Here is a 25,141-nt window from a genome sequence, read left to right on the forward strand (position 1 = left end):
AATATTCAATATTATTCATAATAATCTAAGGGTACTTAATCAGTACACATGCCATGTATATATATGCAATACAAGAACCCTAAGGTCCAAAATAGCTCTGCTCAGTCCAACTTAGATGCAAGACAGAAGACTTTATTCATAGGCAAACCTAGTCATAACACTAATTAAAAGGAAGCATTGGAAGGCTTAACACATTCCTAAAACATATAGAAAAACTCTGAAATTCTATCTGTCCTTGCCCATTTTCCAAGCATAGGTGAGAGTCATGTGCAATTCATATGTACGAGTAATGTCCCGATCTCCATCAGGCCCCTTTAGAGATAGGAAGGAACTTCCTTATGGTAGTAATTGCGAACATCTCTCTTCTCTTAGTAATCATAGTATGCTTGAATATCGTCTTGGGCGCATATCTCCAGTTTGCACATCTGGCTTTTTTTCAATTGTAAGATACTAAGATCATCTCCACTTTTTTGGGTATTTCTTGATCCTCATTTTTCAGTACTTCCTCATTTGTAATCCTAGTTTTGATTAGGTAACATTTCATACGTTCAAATGTTATCATATATGCTAATTTAGTTCTACCAATCTAAAACCTTCACCATCCTAGAACTTGTTACTCTTAACTTAGCACTAGTTCCTTCTTCAGTTTCAACAATTAAAACAATACTATTAGCAAATAGCATACACTAGAAAACCTCATCCTGCATGTGTTTTCCAACTAATTAAAAGTTAAGGCAAAAAGATAGGGATTTAATGTTAATGTTGATCCCTTATGTAAGCATACAACCACCTATAATCCATTGGTTTCTCTTGCAGTTGCTGTTACTATAGTCATAACTCCCTCGTACATATATTCTAGCACGTCAATATATCTATTAGTGATTCATTTCTTTTCTACCATATTCTATCTCTGGGGTGTCGAGTATCAATCCAACCACATATATATTTCTTTTCTACCATACACTGATTTTTCAAGTTAGGAAAGGCATAGAAAGCCCCCTCTTTATTGGTAACTAGTTTATTACCCTTTCCTTTTTGTGGTTTCATATTCTCGTCCATTAAAATACGAAGCTCTGAATAAAAATCCCTAGTTCAAAGGTCTATTTTATGGATTTTTTTTGCCATTGAATTCTGCTGAGTGTTTGTCCAACCATGTATCCACATATCAAAAGAATATTCCTAAAACAGTTATTCCCACCTCTTTGTTTGTACTAAAATGTCATTTTTATTTTACTGAGTTACACTACTGTCTGTCGATGTCTAAATCCATCTACTGTAACTGTGTTTAGAAATTTACCTCAAAAAAAAAAGAGACAATTATAATAACAATAACCAACTCATACCAACGGGCTAGTGGCCTAGCGGTATCAGCCCCTTACCTCCTAAAGGGAGGTCAAGGGTTCAAGTCTCAAAAGAGACGTGTGTGTGAGTACCAACTAGGAAAAAAAAACAATAAGCAACTCATTTTTATCACAAATCAATCAGTCCGGCAATGTTGAAACCATATAAAACTGCTAATCCTATAAACAGGTTTCTGAAGTTTGAAACACTAAAATAGAGGGATGCGAGGGACAAAATGGATATTAATACTCAATATGAAAGTTAAAAGAAAATGTAGCTCACAGGATCTTGACAATAGGCTTTAAAATTCAAAAAAGGGCATTACCATGTGTATGTCATGCCCATGCTGGGTGCAAACTTGCAAGAGGGTATTTTCAAGTAGTTTGTGCAAAAGGTAAGAAGGGATTTATAGACAACTCAAACAGCAGTCCTCTAAAAATAAATAAATAAATAAAAATAAAAAATCTTTTTAGGTTACTCGTGAACTCTGTTCCAATCCCTCCATAAAGAGAAAAATATCAAGAGTTTTGGGTCAATGGTTTTGGTATTTGAACCATTGACCACATCCACAAGAGAAACATGGATTTGAATTTTATCAGAGTATTAGGCGACTAATCATAAGGCAACAGGTTCCCATCACACTCAATTTACCTGAAGGTTGACGAAATGGGGAACTTAAAGCAGCAGGCTTTAAACTGAAAAACCGTGGAGCATACTTTGAAGCAACAACTCGATTGTAACCACCACTAGGAAGCGTAGATTGGTCTGATGCCATTTTAATAAAAGGAGCAGCTCTACTACCCTTATCATGTGGCAAATATGCTTCTCCATGGCTCAATTTAATCTTTCCAGAAATGTTCGGTTGCAATATCGAACCTGTAATTTGCAATTGAGTGTCAACTTGACCACTGCAATTTTAGTAGATATGTCAGTTCTCCTTGGACAAAATGTGAAACAATTAAAAAGGAATCTAGATCTCAAAGCTAAACGTGCGGAGTATGATATTACAAAAAGAAGAAAAAGAAAAAGAAATTGAAATTGAAAATGAAAAGAATAAGCACCCCCACCCCGGCGAATAAATAAATAAATGAAGAATTAAGATAGATGGTGCAACAAGACAAACCGAATGTTCTTTGTAAGTTCCCATATTAGAGAGAAAGAAAAGACACCTTAAAGTATTCTTTGCTCGAACTTCCAGAACTTCACATTTCAAGTCAATTTTATCACCAAGAGATGCTTCAGTTGTCCTAAGGGGCAGGTTCCCTTTCACAGATAGCTTTCCCCGTCTGCTAACCCTACTCTCCAAAGAAATGATGCATAACCTATTTGAATTCACCTGAACTGTTCCACCAAAGTTTGTTAGTGGTTTCCGGAGAACTGGTGAAGATATAGTTGCCCTGTGGAAATATGCAGATCCATCGAGCACTGGCTGTTCAACCGTACCTCTGACCTTTTTGTGCAAAACAAAACACATGCATTAGTAAACTTGCAATTTCACTGTTTTTCATTATAAATATATGCTACTGCAACATAAGCCCATCAATAATCATTATCTACTTGATCTACCTGAAGCATAATTTCTGCATTGCCATTAAGCCAGTTGGCATAAGGAGATAAAGCTGTTAACAACATCATGCCCCCATCTTTAATATCAGCATCAACCCTGACTTCTCCTACATCCAGCACATTCCAGTTTAAACCTTTAAGACTTTCAGCCAACTGAGTATTCCAACCTTCTTCAATTCTATCCTTGAAGGCTTTCTTATCAGTGGCTTCATCTGCCGACACTCTACTCCTTTCCTTAGACCAACCAGGTACCCAAGTTGCTTCATTTTTTTCTCTTTCCATATTTTCTTCCTCCAAAATGTTTGTTTGGACAAAACTTACAGGAATACTTCCTTGAATATGTACATGGCCATTCTGGATGATGGGTTCAAATTTTGAATTGAACAGAAAACGGCTGGATGAGGTTAGGGAAGCGACAATTTCAGCTCGCCCAAGATCAATGCCCCCTACAGCACCATCCAGGAGCCTTACTTGCACATCACATTCTGGTTTTGTAAGACTTCCTCTGAGATCCCCTTCCATGTGCAGTATACCTTTTATTGGTGCTAACAATTGCCGCAGAGAATGAATAGCATCAATGGCTGAAGATTCAATAACTTGAATGACAGTCGGGACTAGACTAACAGGAAAATTCAGTACAGCAAAATGTAAATTAGTTTTTGGCCCCAACAAGGTCCCATCAGCATGGATTGTGGCATTATCTTTTTGGATAAACATTTTCTCAAGGCGCAATCCATCATCGTTGCTGTATGCACCAACTGCCAGAACACGCTGAGTTTTGTAGGTTCCCCACTCCCATTCCTCCCCATGAAAGTCAAAATCTGCCTGAGAAAATACACAAGTAAAAAAGCCACCCATCAGATAACAAAGGTGCATGGTATAAAAGTTAAAGAAACAATTAAATTCCACTTTTAACCCCAAGGGGTTGGCCTAGTTGGAAAAGACTTGGGCATTGGTGCCTCATAAAGGATCGATTCTTGCTAGGTGCAAACAATTCCTTGGAGGGGGGGCGTGCTAGGGGAAAAAAATAAAAAATAAAAATTTAAATTCCACTTTTTTCCTTCCATGAAAGGGGAAAAAAGAAGACGACTATCAAATTTAGAGCTTTTATTTAGTACCTTAAAGTGTCAATAAGTATAAAAGAAGATATTTAGCATTTCTACAAGACCAGCAAAATTAAGCAAATAGACATACCTATGAAACACAGAAATGTGTTCCACAAGGGGCAAACTCCGTGGCCAAGAACAATTTGTAGCTTATGATGTACCAATATATATATTAATTTTTGTTTTCACTCTTGCGAAATGGAAATAAAAAAGAAGCAACCTTAGAATCTAGGATCATGGGTACCAAGTCCAAGCATTATGCCCACTGCCAAGGAGGACTAGAAAAAAGAAGTGAAGAAACTTCATCCATGTTTATTCATGACCAAAGAAGCTATTTTTACCATCAAGGGAAACAAATAACATCATGAAATAAGTACACATCATATCTATATCAACTAGAAAAATTCATATTGGTTAGGTCAACTTGAAAAATGAATCCAAAATCTTAGTTGCCCTGATGCAAAATTTATGCACTTGCCTCCTGACCGTCTGGAAAATGGAGATCTGTAAATCTAATAATTTTTACTTCAGCATTGGATTACTTATATGCATGAAATTTAAGCTATATTGTGTAATGAAAAACTTCAAAAATATCTACCATTGTGTCTCCATTGCCTCCACCACTTGCATCAAGGGAGCCATGCCAGCGACCTTTAAGTTCAGCTAAACCAGGCAGACTCAAGTCTTCTAAAATTACTTCATTTGATGAAGTACAATGTCCTCGAATTTCCTGAAATATTTATATAACCGTTAGTGTTGGAAACATGCAAATCAAGATGAATTTTTGCAGTTCATCTTATTTCCATCACCAGATACAAAAGAATAACCAAATGGCATTTTATTCTGGTACCAATAGCTAGCATCCAGCATTGCAGCTTTAAACATGAAGTAATTTTTGTTTTCAAGTACCTCAAGAAGGTTCTGAAGGCTTTCAGTGTGCAATCCCACAGACTGTAAACTTTGTATAAAAAGGTCCTGCAAATAAATGAAAGAGACAGACGACTAGATGAGGTAAAAATTTATAACAAGGCGCTGCATATCTTCAAAAAAGCATTAAAGATCACATATGCCATTCTGTTCGGCTCTATTGAAAGCCATAGCTTCAGTCAGAAAAGCAAATCAAACAAGAAAAGAATCTGCTCTATCTAAAATTAACTCAATTGGACTAAAAATATAAAAGATAAAAACATTCTTGGTGTCCCGGACAACCAACAAATGACGGCAATTTTAATCATGAAAATTGACAAACTTGAACTTCTAAAACAAAAGGTCTCCCATCATCACACCACCAAATAATAAATAAATAAATACAGAACTATACTTTTAGTTGAAGAACTTTCTTACTATATATATATATATATATATATATATATATATATATATATATATTCTTCCTAAATGAACTTTCTCAATTTTTCTATGGGTTAACTCAAACTGTTTTGTTTATGTCATCCAAAGATCTCTTAGAGTAGCAAGAAACTCGTTGAAAAGAAAATGTTTCTAGTATATAACCTCGATGAAAAGAATGTAAACAAAAGAAAGAGTACATAGATGAACTTTATAAATTTGATGAGGCAGTTGACAAACAAAATCATCTAAGACTTATATGATCGTTTCTAAATTCTCCATTTCTATTCAACAATCATAAACGATGAGATATATTGTGAACTAAGAAAATTTACTTCCATAGATTTTTAAATATAACAGATTAACGATAAAAAGGTAAGAAGTATTGCTGATAGAAGAAACTAGCACAACATTAGTGACAAAAGATAATAAATAACTACAATATATAATTTTCTCTTCACTCATTCATGAGGAAGTGACAAAGAGAAAATATCTAGAAGGTCGTTTATACAAACTAGAATATTCCCATGAGCTAGAGAGATACCCTTTGAGGTCTTTTGGTTTGATGGATTGTGCTTTTCCCTCCATAGACCTTACAAATATTAAATGTACAAGCTTCTATGATACACTTGAGCACTATCATTAATGCCCCCTGAAGAAATTCTTCATCATAAATTAAATAACTGTGTTGTGCTAGAGGTTAAAAGATTAACTACCGGCCAAATGCTATTAAGCAAGCATGTAGTTGACTATCATGAGAAGTATTTTTTCCATCAGTTTCAAGTGGAATATAACCTTTGATCTAGATTGAACAGCGGGATCAGTACTTCGAGAAAGAAGTCTTGCAAGTGGTAGCATCTCAGCAATCTCCGCCCGAGGAACTTCAAGTCTCATTCTCCACCTACCCATAGAAGATATCACACTACCCAGATGCCCAGCCATTGCTCTCTTGAACAAGCTACCCCTTTCCTTTCCAGCAGGGTTCCGATCTCGCGTGCCAGGCAACACATATTCACCTTGAAGTTCATACTGGCTATTGCTTTGTTCCAAAACAGTTTTTTCAACAGTGATCTAAACAATAAGGTATCAACTATCAAATGAAAATAAAGATTTTATAAACAACATTGCAACCAAAAATAAAACGCAGATCTAGAGAACAAAAAGGCACAAAAGTGAAGATAAAACATTTTTTATTTTATTTTTCAGCAATAAAACTTTACAGAACAAGACGAAATATATGGCCTGAAAGTATTTAAGAGATCTAAACATGCCCAAAAGGAGAAAAATGAAAGAGGCACTGCAGGCTGCTTCATTCTAGTGAGGAATACAAACTGAACTTTGAAAATCAGAGATCCCATGTAAAATCCAACTTAAACAACTTAAGATATCAACAATCAATTGCATGGGGTAAACAGACTTCTCTTTCTCTTAGAACTGAGATAAAGAACTAACTGAAAGATTAAATAAAAATATCTATTTAAACTGTAATTTTGATTTTACCACCTCTCCCCATCTCAGCAGTGGATGTCAGATGGATATAGAGGATAGACGAGGGATGGACAATTCTTGAAGTTCAATGTGTTTATCTTTGATTCACAGCCAAGAAACAAAAATGCAGATATATATATATATATATATATATATATATATATGTATGTGTATAGTTATCATCTGAAGATGTCAGTTACATGACCTTGAGTCTTGATGGTTCAGTAACAAGACGCTTGAGCATTGGTGCGACTGGCACAAGTCCGAGCCTCAGAGCAGCCACTTTGGGAAATACTAAAGGTTAGGCTTGTCTCAAGTTCTCCCTCTCCAAGACCCTGCCATGGCAGGATCACAACTAGGCAATGCCTTTTATGAGTCTTGGTCTTTCTCTATGGCAATTTTTCATCATCGAAATGATGGAATTTAAAGCTTGAAGTAGGAAACAAATATAGAAAGAGGAGCATTTTTCTCCCTTTATGTTTTTTAGGGGGAATCTTTTTCAAAAAACTGCCCAAGCCAGTTTACCCACAAAAAGTTCAGATATTCTAATATAAAAGAAAAAATCTGGTTCAGGTACTCACGACATCCCCACTCCATCTAGCAGCCACATCTAGAGCTTCGCCCAAAACGCCGCTGAATTTTGGCCGAAGTACAGATAGCACTCCATGGCCCCTTCTTTTCTGGAAATTAAGTTGAAGTTCCGCCTGAAAGTAAAAAAGAAACTAACAACTGAGTAACAACTTTGAACAATAAATTGCTATTGACACTAAAGCTAAAGAGGAAATCGTCATTACGCTACAACGGATTATGATTTGCCTTTACAAAAGGCCACTATCCAAAATGCTCCCGTGAATCAAGGGTTCTCGTTAGGGGAGATTGGATACAGACCTAACCTTTGGCATATTTTGCACAAAGTGGCTACCGCCAAACTTAAACCCACGTTCTCACAGTAGTTGTCCGAGCTTTTACTACTGGACGAAGCCAGGGCCCTCATTATGATTCTCTAATACAGAAAAACATTTTTGATAAGATTATAAATATTCATACATGATACAAGGTACAACTTACAACTGATGACAACATTATTAGACAAAAGAAAAGCAGTGCACTAAAAAATTGGGCCAGCCTTTCCCTGATAAATAGCATAGCTTAAGGAGATTAATGCAAGTGAAAAAGCTAAAGAAGGATCTGTTTTGCCGAGGTGGTCCATTTCTTTTTATCATACGAAGATTTCAGGTCCGATTTGAAGTTCATATTTGTTTTGAGTACACCACTCGGAGAAACATTTATAATGCTAATCAACCGATTGCAAGAAAATTAGAACCATGCAATTTGTGTAAGGCGATTTCAAGCCAAGTCATCATCTCCCACTGCAATGCTCATTTCCATACAGTTCTAGATCTACTTTTGGCTTTAACAAAGATCTCAAGTCCGATTCGAAGTTCATATTTGTTCGGACAATACCGCTCGGAACAGCATTCTTAATGTTAAACAATATTAAGAAAATAAGAACCATGCAATTTGTCTAAGGCGATTTCAAGTCTTCATCTCCCACTGCAATGCTCATTTCCATACAGTTATAGATATACTTTTAGCTTTATAAAATTTATTAGGGGGATTTTCTTTATTGTCAGAGTTGAAATCCAATATTGATTACGTTTTAGGGTTTTGGATTTTTAGGGTTCAAAGAAAGGAAGAAAGAAGAAGAAAAGAGAGGGGAAGAATAAAAAAGAATGTAAAGAGGATTGTAGGATATTGCAGATATCACAACACCCATGTATTTATACTTCTATAGTAGTGAAAAATAAGTTGAGAATGTAAAAAAAGGATTGTAGGATATTGCTGATAGCACAACGCCCATGTATTTATAGTAGTGAAAAATAAGTTTTGCAATAATACCCCATGTGGTAAAATCCCATTAATTACACTCATTACATGAATATTCCCACATATTCCAACAGCCACCAATTGCAAGTAATAACCCTCTTGACTGTCTGGAAAAAGGCGAGCTTTGATTTATTACTTGGATTTGGTGAAATAGATTGTCTATTTGCTTTCTTTTCGCTGTTAATGCAAAAAAATCCTTGACCATTCCTTAGATCATCATAGAGTTTGGATCTTTCCCCAAATAAAATAACAAAAAGGAAGACTCATTAACTAAAACACAGGCGATGTGGTAAAGTTCACAAATCCAGTCTTACTACTCCAACCACCCAACAAAAACAAAAACAAAAAGTGAATCAACATAAAACCTGAAGATTTTAGATTTCATCTTACTATCAACCCATTTTAATTTTCTTTTGCGTAATGCTGATTATGGACCTATTTTTGCCATTTTTAATCTTCCTCTCCACCTAATCCTGCCCCTCTGCCACATCAACTTCCCTCTTGGCACTAATTTTTAAGATCCTTAATGCGTTCAGTAATAAATACCAATCTCCAACATTACAGCTATTTTATTGCTTGAAAATCCTAAGCAATAGTCATGCTTCTAATTGCCCAAGCTACCAACAATTTTGGCAGCATGGGTGCAATGAAATAAAAAATTGACAATTTCCAATTCACGTCCAAACCTCCAACTCAAAAATGTGCTTGTTTAGTGAACCAAAGAAGATTGTCTTACACCAAATAAAGATCATTTTTTTTTTTTTTTTGATAAGTAAAATTGTATTAAGAAGCGTTCAAAAGGGGAACGCATCCCTCAAAAGCTACACAAGGCCAAATAAAGATCAATGATTCAATATATTTATGAAGTAGATTATAAGACTTTGGGTTAGGGATAGAAGGAAATACTCAAAGACCACAAAAGCGCGAGACTTTGAGTACGTCTAAATACTCAGAGGTTATTATTTTGGTTTATTCTTCTTTATATTCTCCTTATGTTCCTTTTCTACTGTTACTTGGGGTTACTGAACATGTGAAGGCAAATGAGGTGCAGAAAAGAATCAACAATAAAGTCAAGAAGGCCAGTATGAAAGCTCACTTTTTGGATTGTTCCCCGAAGTGAAGCCAGCTCCAATTCATCAAGAGGTAAATGGCGTACCTAATAGCATATGAACGTGGAAAACTACACTTACCAAATCATTCAAGAGAGAAAAAATCCGATAGAACTCCAGGTAACAATACTAAATTCTTTGTTAGAACACACAATCAGGAGATGAGAGAGAACCTCCAAGTTAGCTGAATGTAGCGGTCGGTAGCGAACATCAGCTCTTAGGTGCCCCTTTTGAAGAGAAAAGGACAACAATTTTCCATCTATGCTTTCTTCAGCACTTGGCCGCAAAGGTCCTACAACCTCCATAGAAAGACACTCATCTGGCCTACCTGTGGCATCCAACTGCATCATCAGAGAGTTAAGAATTCAGATAGTTATTAAAACAGGGACAGACATTATGCATCAAAAAGTAGACTCCTAAATATGAGCTTGACCTCTCCTTCAAAATTGTTGTACTTCTATAAAAACCCTCCATCACAGCAACTCTTATACAAGAAGCTAGCTGGTTTCACATATGTCAGGAAAAATAACAAACAATACCTTGAAGCACAATTTGAAGAAACAATTATTTAGGAAAAAAAGAAAAAGAAAAAGAAGAAACAATTTCCTTGATGCTTTAAGACAAACCTTGACACGCTCGCGTGAGATGCTCAACAGTCCGACCAACTGAGGTGCCAGCATCAACTGATTCAGTTTGAGACCTGAGATTGAAGCCTCACCAACAAGACCATGCGTAACACCGTTATCTTTCATTGGAACATCTTCCATATGCTTCCCAGATTCAAAAACTTGCTCATCGGTACCACTGAAAGGCTTGATAACCTTTCCTTGAAACCTTATCCTTCCAGTTGCTTTCAGATGCATGGGCCGTAGTGAATCAAAATTATATGAAGAGACTAAGCTGAAAAACTCAAAACCACGCATACGTAAATCCAATTCAACTCCTTCCACATTTAAGGGCATGGCAGCATTCACATCAGACTCTATCCTGTTTAACCAGTATTCATCAGGATAAGACGTCTGAACATTTGTATATAATTCAAAAGCCACCGATGAAGAGTTGACAATAATGCAATCATGTGAGATGATGATATCTCCCCGAGCATCACTGAATGATCCTTCTGCTTTTGGTGCCGCCCACTTGATGTCAAACCTCCTAAATTCAAAAACAATGGTGTATATAGATGACATATGATAGACATCCACATGTACGAAGGAAAAATTAGTTACCAATTATCAACAATTAAAAGACAGGTCTAGGATTCTTACGGTCTCAATAGGGATCCAGAAAGTTTTGTTTCACCATTCAGATCGCCTAATTTATGTGGCATTCGATGAAGATAATCAGGTAAATATCGATGCAAAATTTTATCAAAGCACAAATTTCCTGAAAAATTAACATCCATTGCTGCTTCATCCACCTCACCCTGCAATGGTATAATTTTTCAACATCAGGACACAGAAAATTAAGAAGAATATTACGAAATTACAGAATGTATATGTAATGTCCCAAAAATTAATAATAATAATTTTATAAATAAGCAGTAAATTGGTTTGGAAAGTTGACTGGCACTTGTCAAATATGCATATTATACACACATATATATGGTCACACCTATTAATTAAGGAGGGAAGAGAAAATTTTGAAAAGACAGGTGCAGAACCAATTGATCCTAAAGAGAGTGTTAGATTGTGTTTTGATTGTTTTAAGAATTATTTGGGTGGAATAGTAAAGTTATAGATTGAGATAATTCATAGAAACTGAAAACTTAAAAACCAGTAGGCTAAAATTCTCACCCACTGGTTAGTAAAACTAAGTCTGATCTTTTAAACATGAGTGCTAAGAGTATTTGATTTGATTAGGGTGATTTATTAATTCATTTTGTAAATTAATTAATGTAAACCAAGATTAATTATGTAATAAATACAGGAATAAGTTGTGAGATATTTGAAGATAACTGTGTTAAATATTGTTGAGTTGATAAGTATGTGATTTGGTGAAAATGCAAGTGCACTCAAACATTCGCATGTTGGAGGAAATGGAACAGTTTAGCTGTGATTGTCCACAGAGGGTCTATTTCAAGGTGGACATGAGTGCCTGCCTAGGTAGTATGAGAGAGAGAGAAAGGGCCCACCACTGACAGCTTTAGGTCTGGTCAGAGGATCTATGCTATGGTAGTGTGGCACCATCAGAATCAGCACCGTCTTATTCGTTTGCAACAATAGGAGCCCTTCCATTGACAACTTCAGGTTGGGTTTGCAGTGGAAGTTGAAGTTGGAGGTTGAAGGAGTTTTGCATTAAATTGCATTCATGACATGCATCACTTGCATTTAACAGTTGTTGCGTGTGCTTTAACATACTACTAATGTGATGCATTTTATTTGAACCTTTTGTGCTTGTACAATTAATACCTTGGCATTATATATATTGCTCACGTTTGTTTAAGTTACTGTTGCTTGAGATTTGTCAACAGACTTTAATGAAGTAAAAGATAAAATAAAATATTTAAAGCCTAAGAAGTATTCATAATTTCTCTAAGTGAGTCCAATTTATTATAATGATACTGCATATTAAATAGCGTAAACATTTATCTTTGTATTAAGAACATGTATATTTGCTTACTGGGCTATGTAGCTCATCCCACTCCTAACATTTTTCAGGTGTAGACTGTAGAGAAGAGGTGATGACATTGGTGATTGATCGCTTCAATTTCAATTGCATCATGTTTGCTTTGATTTCAATTGCATCATGTTTATTTTGCTTGTTTCATTTACTTCATATAGTGCGAAAAACATAAGAGATGTTTCATTCCATATCTTTAACTTACGTTTAAGCATTTTGTTACAATGCTGGGTTGTATTAAATGGGTGTTTGGGAAGTTTTTGCGCCTCCAAGTTATTGTTAATAATCGAATTTGTTTGGGCTATTGTATAATGAATGAGCTTGTGGGCAATTTAAACTGTTGTGAAGTATGTTTAGTTTGGTTAGCGGAATGTGTTAGAACCCTCGTGCAATTACTATAGTACCACGTGGTTTTGGGGCATGACAGTATTAGTTAGTTCATCACAGAACTTCCAAGACTATGGTCTGATGGGGAGTAAAATTGAATCATTACAATCATCAATCTTTATATTATGTAATTAATTATGAAACACTTGAAATAAGAAAGCTCGCTGCAACCACAAAAATTTTGCTTAATAGAATCAAAGATAACTAGGATCAAAGCCTATACAAAGAAGAAAAGGTTGTGCAACGAATAAACCATTAACGCTTTAATGTATCATAAATGCACACCAAACAACAAAGTCCAGCCATCCTAACAATAAGTAGAATCACTGGGAATGGAAAACAGCAGAAATTCAACAAATGAGAGAATATCAACACAAGGACAGATGTTGTATCACATATGACTACTTCCCATAGGTGTAGGATAGGATTTGAATTCTCTACATCACCAAACCCCAATTTACAGACCATTCAAACGCTAGAACTCCAGCACACATATATTTTAGCCAGACAGATTACACACAAAATGTAAGTCCAATTAATCAAATTGGTTTTACTTGTTCAATCTCAGAGTTTCTATTCACTCTACTTCCATTTCCACTCTACTACGCAAGTGAGCCCGGAATTTTCCCAACTGTTAAATGGTTACCCATAGATGGTTTACTAAACTTTGGTAATCCTCTAACTAGATCATGCTAGGAAGCCTAAGAACACCTAAAAGGTAAAAGAGTCCATATCGAACACGTGTCAAGCCTTCCCCGAGTGTCAGGCACACCAAAAGAACCCATTTAGAGAAACTCATTCAAGAATTTTAAGTTACGTTATTGAATCAAGTATCTCCGCATCGCATTTGGGTACTGTCAGAGTATCTAAATACCAAAGTTACACCCTCTCTCATAGCTTAAGCTTTTGGAGTAGGTGGTTAATATGGTATCAGATCAGGTAAGGTCCAGAGTTCAAACCTCACAGTCACCCTACTAATTAGTATTGAAACTCGTGTTCAACCAAAAAGAAGGCCACACAGTATTTATAATATTAAAGTTACACCCTCTCTGATAGATTAAGCTTTTGGAGTAGTGGTTAACAGGTAACAACCAGAAGAATGGCCCAAGTGATCCCTAAGCAACACACGTACATCAACAAAAGTTTCCTTTGAAGAACCTTAAGTATTCAAACATATTAGTGAAACTAGAGGTTAAAAGTAATATAAAAGAGAGAGTTTCAATTGCAATTCCAACACTTCTAATCATCAAAGTAGAACATACAATGAAGTATATATAAATGTACAAATCAATTCTAATTTTCAAACTTCCAAGATGCTAAATCATAATTATATGATTTTCCTTCTTCTCAAGAAAAAAAGTGCACATATTACTCTACAATTCACCAATCAACAGGATCAAACTATATATTGGCCCTCTAGGGCCTCTATGATTTTCCTCCTCCTTAAGAAAAGGATAAAGAGTGCACAAATAACTCTACAACTCCCCAATTGGCAAGATCAACCTAAATATTGGCTGTGGAGACCTTGTGAAGAGGCACTGCAGGATACTACACTGGGCGAGCTATAGGTGCACAATTCTACGTCGCCTAGGTGTGGAAAAGGGAAGTGCTATATACGTAAGATTTGTACACTCCAATTGGTACGAGGCCTTTTAAAGTAAAACCCAAGAACAAAATCATACGGGCTCGGGCCCAAAGCGGACAATATCATACCATGTGGTAGAGTAAGTCGTTACAAATGGTATTAGAGCTTGACCTAGCCAGAAGTGTGACCAATGAGGACGTTGGGCCCCAAGGGGGGGGGGGGGGGGGTGATTATGGCAACCTTGTGGGCGGGTGCAAGGGCACTGGCAAGCTACTACCACACTGGGCGACTTACAGGCACACAATCCCATATCACCTGGTTGTGGAAAGGGGAAGTGCCATATATGTAGGATTTGTACACTCCAATTGGTACGAGACCTTTTGGAGTAAAGCCCAAAAATAAAACCATGCGGGCTCGAGCCCAAAGTGGACAATATCATACCATGTGGTGGAGTGGGTCATTACATTGGCCCTCTAGGGCTCTAAATATAATACAAAATCTTAAAAGTCATAATGGGTTATGATTACCAAAAGAAAGTAAATATACATTTCAATAGCTTGAGATGGAATAATAAAAATTCTGTATCAAACCAACTCTATTGGGACAAGGCACATCAACTGATTGTGTTTTAGTCATGATTCGTCTTCTCTCACTTCTCTCAAAGAGTAATAAATCGAAAATATACTAAAAAAATGAAAAGAAAGCACTAATGAATCTACAAATGGTGTCTAATTCCAGCAAGACAGTTTATCTGACATACAATTAAGTACCTCGGGGCAAATCCATGCATTCCCTGCCCCACGAATTTCTCCACCGTCAACAAGGCTAGCTCTGATTCCATACAGATCAGCAACCTGTCACGTGTAAAGCGAATTGCACATAATGTACAAATATACAAATAAAATATAAAAAGCCATGTTCAACTACTGACATGCACACAAGATATCTATGGCTACTTACACAGTTATCAGTGTTGAAAGTGAAATTGGCAGAAATATATGAAAATGGAACACGGTCTATTGCTGCCACTGCCCCAACCTCTTTATTCTTCATCATTGCCTCAGTAGCAGCCGATGCAGGGAAATCAGAAACTGAATGAGCTATCTTCCTTGAAACCAATCCACTTCCCACAAATATAGGAGCATCCAAGGGACCTTGACAGTTGAATACAGCAGTCACAGAACCAGCCAACTGCAGATAATGAAGAAAGCAAAACTGAGATAGAAATGAACAAAAAATCTAAAATAAGCTCATGCCATTTTAATCTTTGAAAAACAAACAAGTATAAATTGGTGAAATTTTACAAAAGATGCACCACAAGTTTGCCTCCTGAGATTGTATTGGAGTTGTTCTTTTAAAAACTGATGCTGTGATGGCCAGTTGGTTTTTGCTCTTCAGGTAGTCTAGATTCTTAATCCTATGGAATAAACGCCATTACACAATGACAGTCCTGCCAAAGTGGGGTGCTGGGAGGGGTGGACTAGACGCAGGCCTACTTTCGATAAAATTTAGCACAAAGTAGCTGTTCTCAAACTCAAACTGACGCTGCCATGCCTATCAGCCCAAGTATTTTACCACTACAACCAAATGGCTCCCAATACTGAGCATAAAATGTGAGCTATTTAACACAGGCTCTATATCAAAGCTTGCCAAGGGTATAGGAAAGTACATGGCTAATTGTTTAAAAGGATAAAAACGGCCTAGGAAGAAAACATACTAAGTAGAATCCATAATAATGACTTGGAGCATTCATCAAGTATGTTGTTAAGGAAAGTAACATTATGGCGAACTCATTAGCAAAACTGGCATTATACTCTCACTGAATTGTTTTTTCAAGCAAAAAGGTACCGTTTCTCAGAACCTTCAAATTATTTAGATTTATAGACCAGATGGCCCAATTTCATGCTTGTTTTGTATCTTTGCTCAATGTAAGGTTTGTGCTTGTACAAATCCTATGAAATTTAAAGAGCTCATTAGGGTTTATCAGGATGTCTTATCCTCTTGAGCAAGAACTGAAATCAAAAGGACAAAAAGAGACCAGAGAGGTATCAGCACTACCAGACTTTTTTTCTTCTTCTTTTTTGCAAACCCAGTGCATAAGGCTCCCGCCGTTGCGGGGTCTGGGGAGGGTCAGACGTATTTGCAGACTATAAGACGTAAAACATGTAATAAAAAAGAGATACTCATACCGGAAACAACAAAGGTTTCATCTTGAAAGTTTTCATCAGAGCATTAACTTCAACACAGGGAACCTGGAAAAAGAATAACCATACACAGATTAACACATTGAAGAAAAAATAAATAAATAAATAAATAAAAACAAGAGGTGGAACAAATACAAACACACTTCAAAACATAGTTAACCAAAACAATCTTCCCCATGACGTATGGGGCTTCCCATGTTTCTTGCTTTCAAAAAAAAAATAGTTTCCCTTTAAATAAAGAAATCCTGCTTCAAACGCATGCTTTTTGTAATACATATACATGTGTGTGTGTTATCCTTCATTGCAATTAAATACATTTTAAGAAGTTATTTCGTCAAAGTTATAACCTTTCCAAACAGGTTTCGGTACCATGTCTCCCAATCCTTCTTTTTCTTTTTGACATTTGACATTCTTGCTTTCATCACCCATTTCATTTAAAATACACACTTCCAATTGGTGACTAGATCCAAGCACCAGTTCAAGCTCAAAGAAATATCAAACCACAATCCATTGCTGTAAGAAAGTTGACACATGGCCCTCTTGGCATAATTGAAACTATGAATAAGCACTGAAGAAAATATAATATATATTCACACGTGTTTGTGCACACAGTGATGGTACTGTCTCTCTTCCTGTAAGCATGATTGAACCTCCAAATTCAACAATTAAATTACAAACAGGCAAGTTAACATCAGCCAGTGCACATCCTTCCATATTTTGTTTCCAGCAGCAGCACTTTTTTTTGTTTCCCTTTTCCCTTTCGTTGGGGGTTTGGTAAAAAGTGAGGAGCCTAAGAGACTGCAGCCCATGTACATGTGACATCAAAAAAGAAAAAACTGAGTTTTTCAAGGATTGCCATTGAGTGATATTTAAGAAACTGAGTTGTATTTTCCTTTTTGCACTCTTGAGACATTTATTTCAGCCTTTTTTCTGTGCCAGCTGACAACAAATTCACTCTTAAGGCTGAGACTCTTACCCTCTTGAAGGGCCTCAAGCCTCAAAGAAGCATCAGCTACGAGATGGGGAAAGTGGTCCTGTTCATTATACAGACAGATTCTTGATCTGTGTATTGCTTTAAATAAATAAATAAATAATAATAATAATTAGCTGGATTCAGTAGCTTATGAACTGGCCAAAGTGGAACCATACACTTTGGAGTCCATTTGGGGCACCTCTACTATCCTTAAGTAGCCTTTTGTGGGTCAGCATTGAGAAGGGTTCCTTCCTCCAGTTTTGAAATTTTTCGTTTATCTCTTCTCTGTTTGGGTGCTTTAATTTAGATTTCTGTTCCTTCCATTTAGAAGGATTTCTCATCCTTCTCTATTATATCCTTATCCCTTCTTCTAAAAATATTTTTCATTCTTATCAAAATGTGAGTTACTTAGCTAATCTCCATACTTTTTAATATAATCGATTTCTTTAACTTGTTCCTCAACATTCAGTGGTGGTCCTCAATGGTCCACCACATTAAAGCTCAACCCAGATCATAGCATGTTCTGAACTGATCAATATTCCCTTCATAAGAATAAAAAAAAAGAGGTTGATCAATATTAGGTAATGACGATCAGACATTATCTATCCTTCAAGCAATTGTGGAAGGGAGAGAGGTTGCAGTTACCAATTAAGTTATGAACACGAAGCCTTTATCATCTTGGAAAGGAGTACAGGAGATAAAGAATCTCATTTCTAAAGTCAACTACGAAGGGAAAGGAGGAGTGGCGAAGGAAAGGGGAAGAACCAGGAGCAGGAGTCTCAAGAAGGGTGGAGGAGAGATTATTTTATCTGGTTTACAATGAAGCTACGAATCATTTCATGGAATGTTCGTGGTCTTAATGATCCGAACAAGAGAAGGGTGGTGAAGGTAGCCTTAAGGAAGTGGGGTGCCCAACTTGTTTGCTTACAAGAAACCAAGTTGGCATCCATTACTGACAAGGAGGTTAAGAGTTTGTGGGGAGGAAGGTTTGTGGAATGGGAGGCCTTGAATGCTATAGGTTCTTTGGGTGGGATTTTAGTTATGTGGGATAGTAGGACGTTAACTCGAACAGACGTATGGATGGAGAGATTTTCTGTATCTTGTATGCTTAAGATGGAAGAAGACAACTTCAAGTGGGTTTTTACTGGAGTCTATGGACCGGTTGTTGATGATGAGCGACCTATCTTTTGGGAGGAGCTTTGTCATGTCCAAGGATTGTGGTCTTTCCCTTGGTGCTTGGAAGTGGATTTCAATGCTATTAGGTCCCCGTCAGAGAGGTCTACAGGGGGAAGAAGATCTTTGGAAATGGATCAATTCTCTGATTTTATTGATGAGCATCTTCTTGTTGATTTACCAATGGAAGGTGCAGCTTATACTTGGTCAAATGGCAGGGATCCAATCACTCTTTCAAGGCTAGACAAATTTTTAATTTCCTGGGATTGGGAAGAGAAATTCCCGGATGTTGTTCAAGCGGTGTTAGAAAGGGTCACCTCTAATCATGTTCCTTTGGTCTTGGATTGTGGGGGTTTATGTTCTCAAAGATCCCCTTTTAGATTTGAGAATATGTGGCAGCGTGCGGAAGATTTCCAAGGGAAAGTCAGGTCTTGGTGGGAGGAAGTTATTGTTTCAGGATCGCCCAGTTTCACAATTACAAAGAAGTTAAGGGCTCTCAAATTAGCTCTAAAGCAGTGGAACAAGGATGTCTTCGGGAATTTGGAATGGAGGAATAATAGAGTACTTGCTGATTTATTTGAGATTGATCGTCTTGAGGAGGCGGGAGGGGATGTGGAATTTCTACGATCCAGGAGAGCCTCTTGTCAGGCGGTTTTTGCTGAGATTGCTAGTATGGAGGAGATCTCATGGCGACAAAAATCTCAGGCTCTTTGGCTAAAGGAAGGTGATCGGAACACAAAATTCTTCCACCGGTTAGCTAACGCTCATAGGAGGAGTAATCATATAGGAAGAATTCGGGTGGATGGTGAGGAGTTGTGGAGAGAGGAAGAGGTGCGTAACGGTATTGCTTCTTATTATCAAAAGCTTTATACTGAGCCTTTAGTCTAGAGGCCCAAACTTGATGGTCTCCATTTTGAGGCTATTTCTGAGCTTGATAGAGATAGGATTGAGAATCCTTTCACTGAAGAAAAAGTTCTTAAAGCTTTATCAAGTTGTAATGGGGACAAAGCTCCGGGACCTGATGGCTTTACTATGCGATTTTTGATGAAAGTTGGGCAGTTGTAAGAAATGAGGTAATGGGTACTTTTCAGGAGTTTCATTCTTTTGGCGTTTTTGAGAAATCGCTTAATGCTTCATTCATTGCCCTTATCCCAAAAAAGGGAGGTGCTTCAGATATAAAGGATTTTCGTCCTATTAGTTTGGTGGGCTGTATTTACAAACTTATTGCTAAGGTACTTGCTTTAAGGATGAGGGAAGTTATGGATGGGATTATTTCGGATTCCCAGAATGCTTTTGTAAGCGGACGGCAAATTCTTGATTCAGTCCTTATTGTTGGCGAATGTGTGGATTCCAAATTGCGGAGTAGTATTCCTGGAGTTTTATGCAAACTTGATATTGAGAAAGCATATGATCATGTGAATTAGAATTTCCTACTCTATTTGTTACAAAGAATGGGGTTTGGAAGTAAATGAAGGAAGTGGATTGAGACCTGTCTTTTGTCTGTCAAGTTTTTAGTTCTCGTGAGTGGTTCTCCCATTGTTTCTTTGACGGCTCTAAGGGTATAAGACAAGGAGATCCTTTGTCATCTTTCCTTTTTCTTGTTGTTATGGAGGGGTTAAGTAGACTTATGCACAGGGCAGAGGACCTTGGCTTTATAAAGGGTTTCAGGGTGGGTAGAGATTTAGTCCATCAGATGGAGATTTCTCATTTACTCTTTGCAGATGATACCCTGATTTTCTGTGATGCTGATGTGTCTCAACTTCGATACTTGAGGTGTGTTTTGACTTGTTTTCAGGCAGTTTCCGGGTTAAAGGTCAATGTAGCTAAGAGTGTGCTTGTCCCAGTAGGGAATGTTCAGGATATTTCCTCTTTAGCTACAGCCATTGGATGCAGGGTGAGTTCTTTCCCTATTCCTTATTTGGGTTTGCCCCTAGGGGTCTCTTCAAGGTTAGTGGGGAGTTGGGATTCCGTGATTGACAGGTATGCAAAGAGATTGGTAGGTTGGAAGAAGCAATATTTGTCAAAAGGGGGTAAAGTTACTCTTATCAAGAGTGCGTTATCGAGCCTTCCCACTTATTTTCTTTCTATGTTCCAAATCCCTTGTTCCGTTGCAGATAGGATTGAAAAAATTCAAAGGGATTTCCTTTGGGGAGGAAAGGGCGATGAGTTCAAGTACCACCTTGTCAGATGGGAGGAAGTTTGTAAGCCCGTGAAATTGGGTGGACTTGGAATAAGACGTTTAGTTACTTTCAATCAAGTTCTCTTGGGTAACTGGTTATGGAGATATAGGAGGGAAAGACAACGTCCATGGTGCAGGTTAGTCTCTTGTTGGTTTGGGGAAGAGGCTGGAGGTTGGTCTACACGTCCGGTTACCCTGGTGGGAGGAGTAGGGATGTGGAAGGCTATTCGGAAGGGATGGGATGTTTTTTCGGCTCATATCAGATTCAAACTCCGTGATGGTCGTTGCATTCGATTTTGGGAAGATCTCTGGTGTGGGGATCAGCCACTTTCTCGTACATTTCCTAGATTATTTAGTATTGCTGTTGATAAACACGCCTACGTAGTTGATTGTTATCGGCTTGATAGCAGCGGGATTATGTGGGATGTGCATTTTCGGCGCTCTTTTCAGGATTGGGAGATGGACGAGATATGTGTTTTTCTGGATCTTCTGTATCGGCAGGAGGGTGTTGGCAGAGGTAATGATGTTTTAATTTGGGCTCCTTCCCATGGTCACTTCGAAGTTAGATCCTTGTTCTTATGGTTGTCAAATTTTGTTAATCGAGACTTCCCGTGGAAAACTATTTGGCGATCTACGGCTCCCACTAGGGTGGCTTTCTTTGTTTGGAATGCTATGTGGGGAAAGATTCTGACAATTGATAATTTGAGAAAAAGGGGCAATTGTATCGTTAATCGTTGTTGTCTATGCAAGGATGATGAGGAGTCCATTGATCACCTCTTTTTGCATTGCCCTGTGGCGAATGACTGTTGGAATTCTATTGTTGGGTTGTTCGGCATGTGTTGGGTTATGCCACGATCTACTAAGGAATTAATTCATGTCTGGAGAGGTTGTCAAGTGAGAAGAGACGTTCACGATTTCTGGAGAATTGTACCACATTGTGTATGATGGTGCATTTGGAAGGAGAGAAATAGTAAAATGTTCGAAGGGAAAGAGTCGTCCACGACAATGGTCAAACTTTACATTCTTCGCTTTCTTTTCAATTATGTGAAGAGGAACTTTTGTTCTTCTTCTGATGATTTAATTACTTTCTTGGATTCTTTGGGACCTTAGTCTCGGTTCCAATTTTGTAATTGGGACGCGTTCCCCTTTTGAACACCTTTTTTAATGTTATTTTTACTTATAAAAAAAAAAAAGAATAAAAAAAGAAAAAGAAAAAGGAACATCCAAAAGTTAAAAACATATTGACATTCAAACTGTTCATATCAGTGACATTTAAGGCCACTGACAATTTCTGCGAAGAAGTTGCCATATATTCTGGAATAATCCATCAATCAGCTTTGATACAGATCAGGCCCCACTGCACTGGAATATCCTCTACACTCATGCCTTGTTTTTATTTATTTTTTTAATTTTTTTGGGAGTGGGGGGGTGTAAATGGTAAGTGTTATAAAGAACGGGGAAAATGTACATGAGGGCTCCGAAGAGCCAATACAAGGCATAAGCCATAGCCCACGGCCGAATTTCCCATCAAACAACAACCAAAATTCAATTTGATCTCAGGGCCACGTCTACAAACCAAGTAAGATACCAAGTTCTCCATATGTATATAAACGGACTGATTCCATTTCCCCGTGTGAAAGATACCCAAGCACTAGAGCAACTTATAAGAAAAGACCATACCTGACACATAAGATGGAACTCTCCTTCCTCAGGATGAATGCCAAAATCTCCAGAAGCTTCTAAAGGAACATTGCCAAACCAGCCACTTGCATTGTGCAAAAATATTCGTTGACCACGAAAACATAAACTTGCTGACATGTCCTGCACAGAATAAATAAATCAACCACGGAGGCCAACAAACTTCCAAACAAGTTATAGATATTGACTATGAGATAAAAATCTAATATGATGTACAGCAGCTTTAATGATTCTTTAAAATATCAGTTAAAGCCCACCAATGCATAAAGGAATTAAGATCACAAAAAACCAAACCAAAAAAATACTCCAAAGTGATAAATTATAGAGTTTTGCTTCTTTTTGGTAAGATATGGAGATGCAATAATTGTTACCATGAAACAAAAATTCAGAGAAGCATCGAGACAAAAAATAAAGATAAAACAAAAAATTAGCATTTGAAACAAGGGGTGAGTGACGTATGGAGCAGGTATGGCGCTATAGAGCTTCATAGTAAAATCAAACCAATAGGAAAAAAGAAAATACATTATTTCACTATGCCAACATGGCAATTCCTGCAGAATTAACACAACTTCTGCTAAAACTTCTTGTGATACTTCCAGTGACATTGAAATTTGTGGCACATAAAGGAATTATTTCAGACAACTTTCTCTCATCTAGCCCTCGTTGGTGGCACTGGACACTTCTCACAAGTCATAAATGCCACGGATATCAAATCGGATCCTTCCTTGTCCGGCCAGTCATCAATTTCAACATCCTCATTTCAGCTCCGCTCCTTTATGGATATTTGTTGGAATCAGATTTTTTATTGACTAAATCATAAAGAATAAATTGTGCTGTAAATGTCCCATAAAATTTTCTTAGTTACTTATTTCATTCATAAAAGAATATGCCAAAATCCCTTCTCCACTCAATCCACCATTCTTTAATGCATGACCAATATCCTCTCCAATCTTTGCATCCTAAGTAAGATTAATCTAATATAACCGAACCTCCTAAAAAAAAATTCTCTATTATTCCTCATCAAGATCAGGTGATGAAGTCAAGTTCTAGGAGTTTATGATGTGGGGAGTCCTAGGAGGACACTTAAAGTAAATTCACTGTTAAGGATCCAAAAATAAAATCCCTCTCATCTTCAGTATTTTTCAAAGAAAATACAAAAATTCAAGGTAAGTATTTTTCAAAGGAACCCCAAAGATAGGAAGTATCTTCCCTCCTTTTGTCTGGTTGAGCAGGTCGGAAAAGAAGGAAGGAATGCTTAATTTTACCATCGTGGCCTGACATATAAACAATGGTGTTATTTTGAAGGAAAAAAGCCAAAAATATATAAAAATACTTTACTTTCCCTCCTCATTACAGCCCACTTTTGGATGCAAAGAAAATGATGATCAAGGAGAGAGAACTCCTCCATCCTCCTTTTCTTGCCATTCCATTTCCTTAACAAAGAAGGAATCCTCCCATCTCTTCCCTTCCTAACTAGTTTCTTTCTCACACTCTCTTTTCACACCAAAAAGACTGTAAAGAAGAACAGTACATAAAAAGGATAAGGCATCATTCAAAGAAAAACAAGAGAATTGCTAAAGGAGAGGAAACAATATGATATAGAATGACACTCCTCCCTGTAAAAGAAGGAAAAGTTACTTTGAAAAATTGTTAAAAAAATTCTCTAGGAAGTTCAAGCTTAGAAGAATATGGTAACCTTAGGAAGAATATTGAGAATATATTTTATAATAGAATCAAGAAGTGCAAGGTAAAAAAATGTTTAGGAAGATCAAGTCAAGAAGGACTTTAGGACCAAATGGCATTCTTATTAACATCTGAAAGTGTTTAAGGTAGGAGTGCACAAAAAACCAGTGGATCTGAAAAACCAAACCGAACCAAACTGGACCGGACGATTCCGTCCAATTTTTAACGATTCAATACAGCCATGGAACGGTAAAATTATGGTTCGGTTCCGGTTTGAGGACCGAACCGAACCATTTTATTACTTTTATATATATATATATATATATATATATATATATATATATATATATATTATATCATAACTCTAGAAGTCTCTTTCCACATTTCATTTCAAAGTTCAGTTCTCACGCAACTGTTACCGCCGCGACCTCCTCCTCCACTCTCACGCAACCTTCGGTCATCGCCGTCGATCCTCCCTCACTGTCGTTGATCCTCTCTAAACTTGGTGCAATTTCTCTCTAAATTTCCCTACATCTTGGTATATATATGCACATGACTATACACACAATATATAATATGCATACTATATATATATATATATATTTATATCTTTGTGTATAATACAAAGTTTGGGGTTAAAGGGTTTACAATTGCGCAAGCCAGAAGCCCTAGAAACAAACAATCGAGAGTTGGGAACATGCTTGGTATTGGAATTACATAACTTTCATTAAAGGGGCAAAGCCGAGCTAGTCACATCTCATACTGATTCACAATTGGTGAAACCCTAGAGTCA

The 25,141-nt window shown here is 37.1% G+C and overlaps 1 protein-coding gene across 1 annotated transcript in view; it reads right to left on the reverse strand.

Moving 5' to 3' along the window:
• The window catches only part of LOC132282749 (protein TIC236, chloroplastic), a 54,416-nt gene that overhangs the window by 8,633 nt on the left and 20,642 nt on the right, over positions 1-25,141 (reverse strand). Inside the window, exons 6-20 of the mRNA XM_059784527.1 lie at positions 22,648-22,788; positions 16,628-16,690; positions 15,399-15,629; positions 15,209-15,292; positions 11,113-11,270; positions 10,471-10,999; positions 10,018-10,185; positions 9,832-9,891; positions 7,430-7,552; positions 6,156-6,431; positions 4,923-4,988; positions 4,612-4,743; positions 2,908-3,732; positions 2,511-2,791; positions 1,993-2,249 (exon numbers count right to left, since the gene is read on the reverse strand). Coding sequence (XP_059640510.1) covers positions 1,993-2,249; positions 2,511-2,791; positions 2,908-3,732; positions 4,612-4,743; positions 4,923-4,988; positions 6,156-6,431; positions 7,430-7,552; positions 9,832-9,891; positions 10,018-10,185; positions 10,471-10,999; positions 11,113-11,270; positions 15,209-15,292; positions 15,399-15,629; positions 16,628-16,690; positions 22,648-22,788 — 3,394 coding nt within the window. The remainder of the gene's footprint in view (positions 1-1,992; positions 2,250-2,510; positions 2,792-2,907; positions 3,733-4,611; positions 4,744-4,922; positions 4,989-6,155; positions 6,432-7,429; positions 7,553-9,831; positions 9,892-10,017; positions 10,186-10,470; positions 11,000-11,112; positions 11,271-15,208; positions 15,293-15,398; positions 15,630-16,627; positions 16,691-22,647; positions 22,789-25,141) is intronic.

Source organism: Cornus florida, unplaced genomic scaffold (assembly GCF_030987335.1).
Source record: "Cornus florida cultivar Cherokee Brave unplaced genomic scaffold, ASM3098733v1 CherokeeBrave_3.0.0_Hap2_Chr11, whole genome shotgun sequence".
Lineage (NCBI taxonomy): Eukaryota > Viridiplantae > Streptophyta > Magnoliopsida > Cornales > Cornaceae > Cornus > Cornus florida.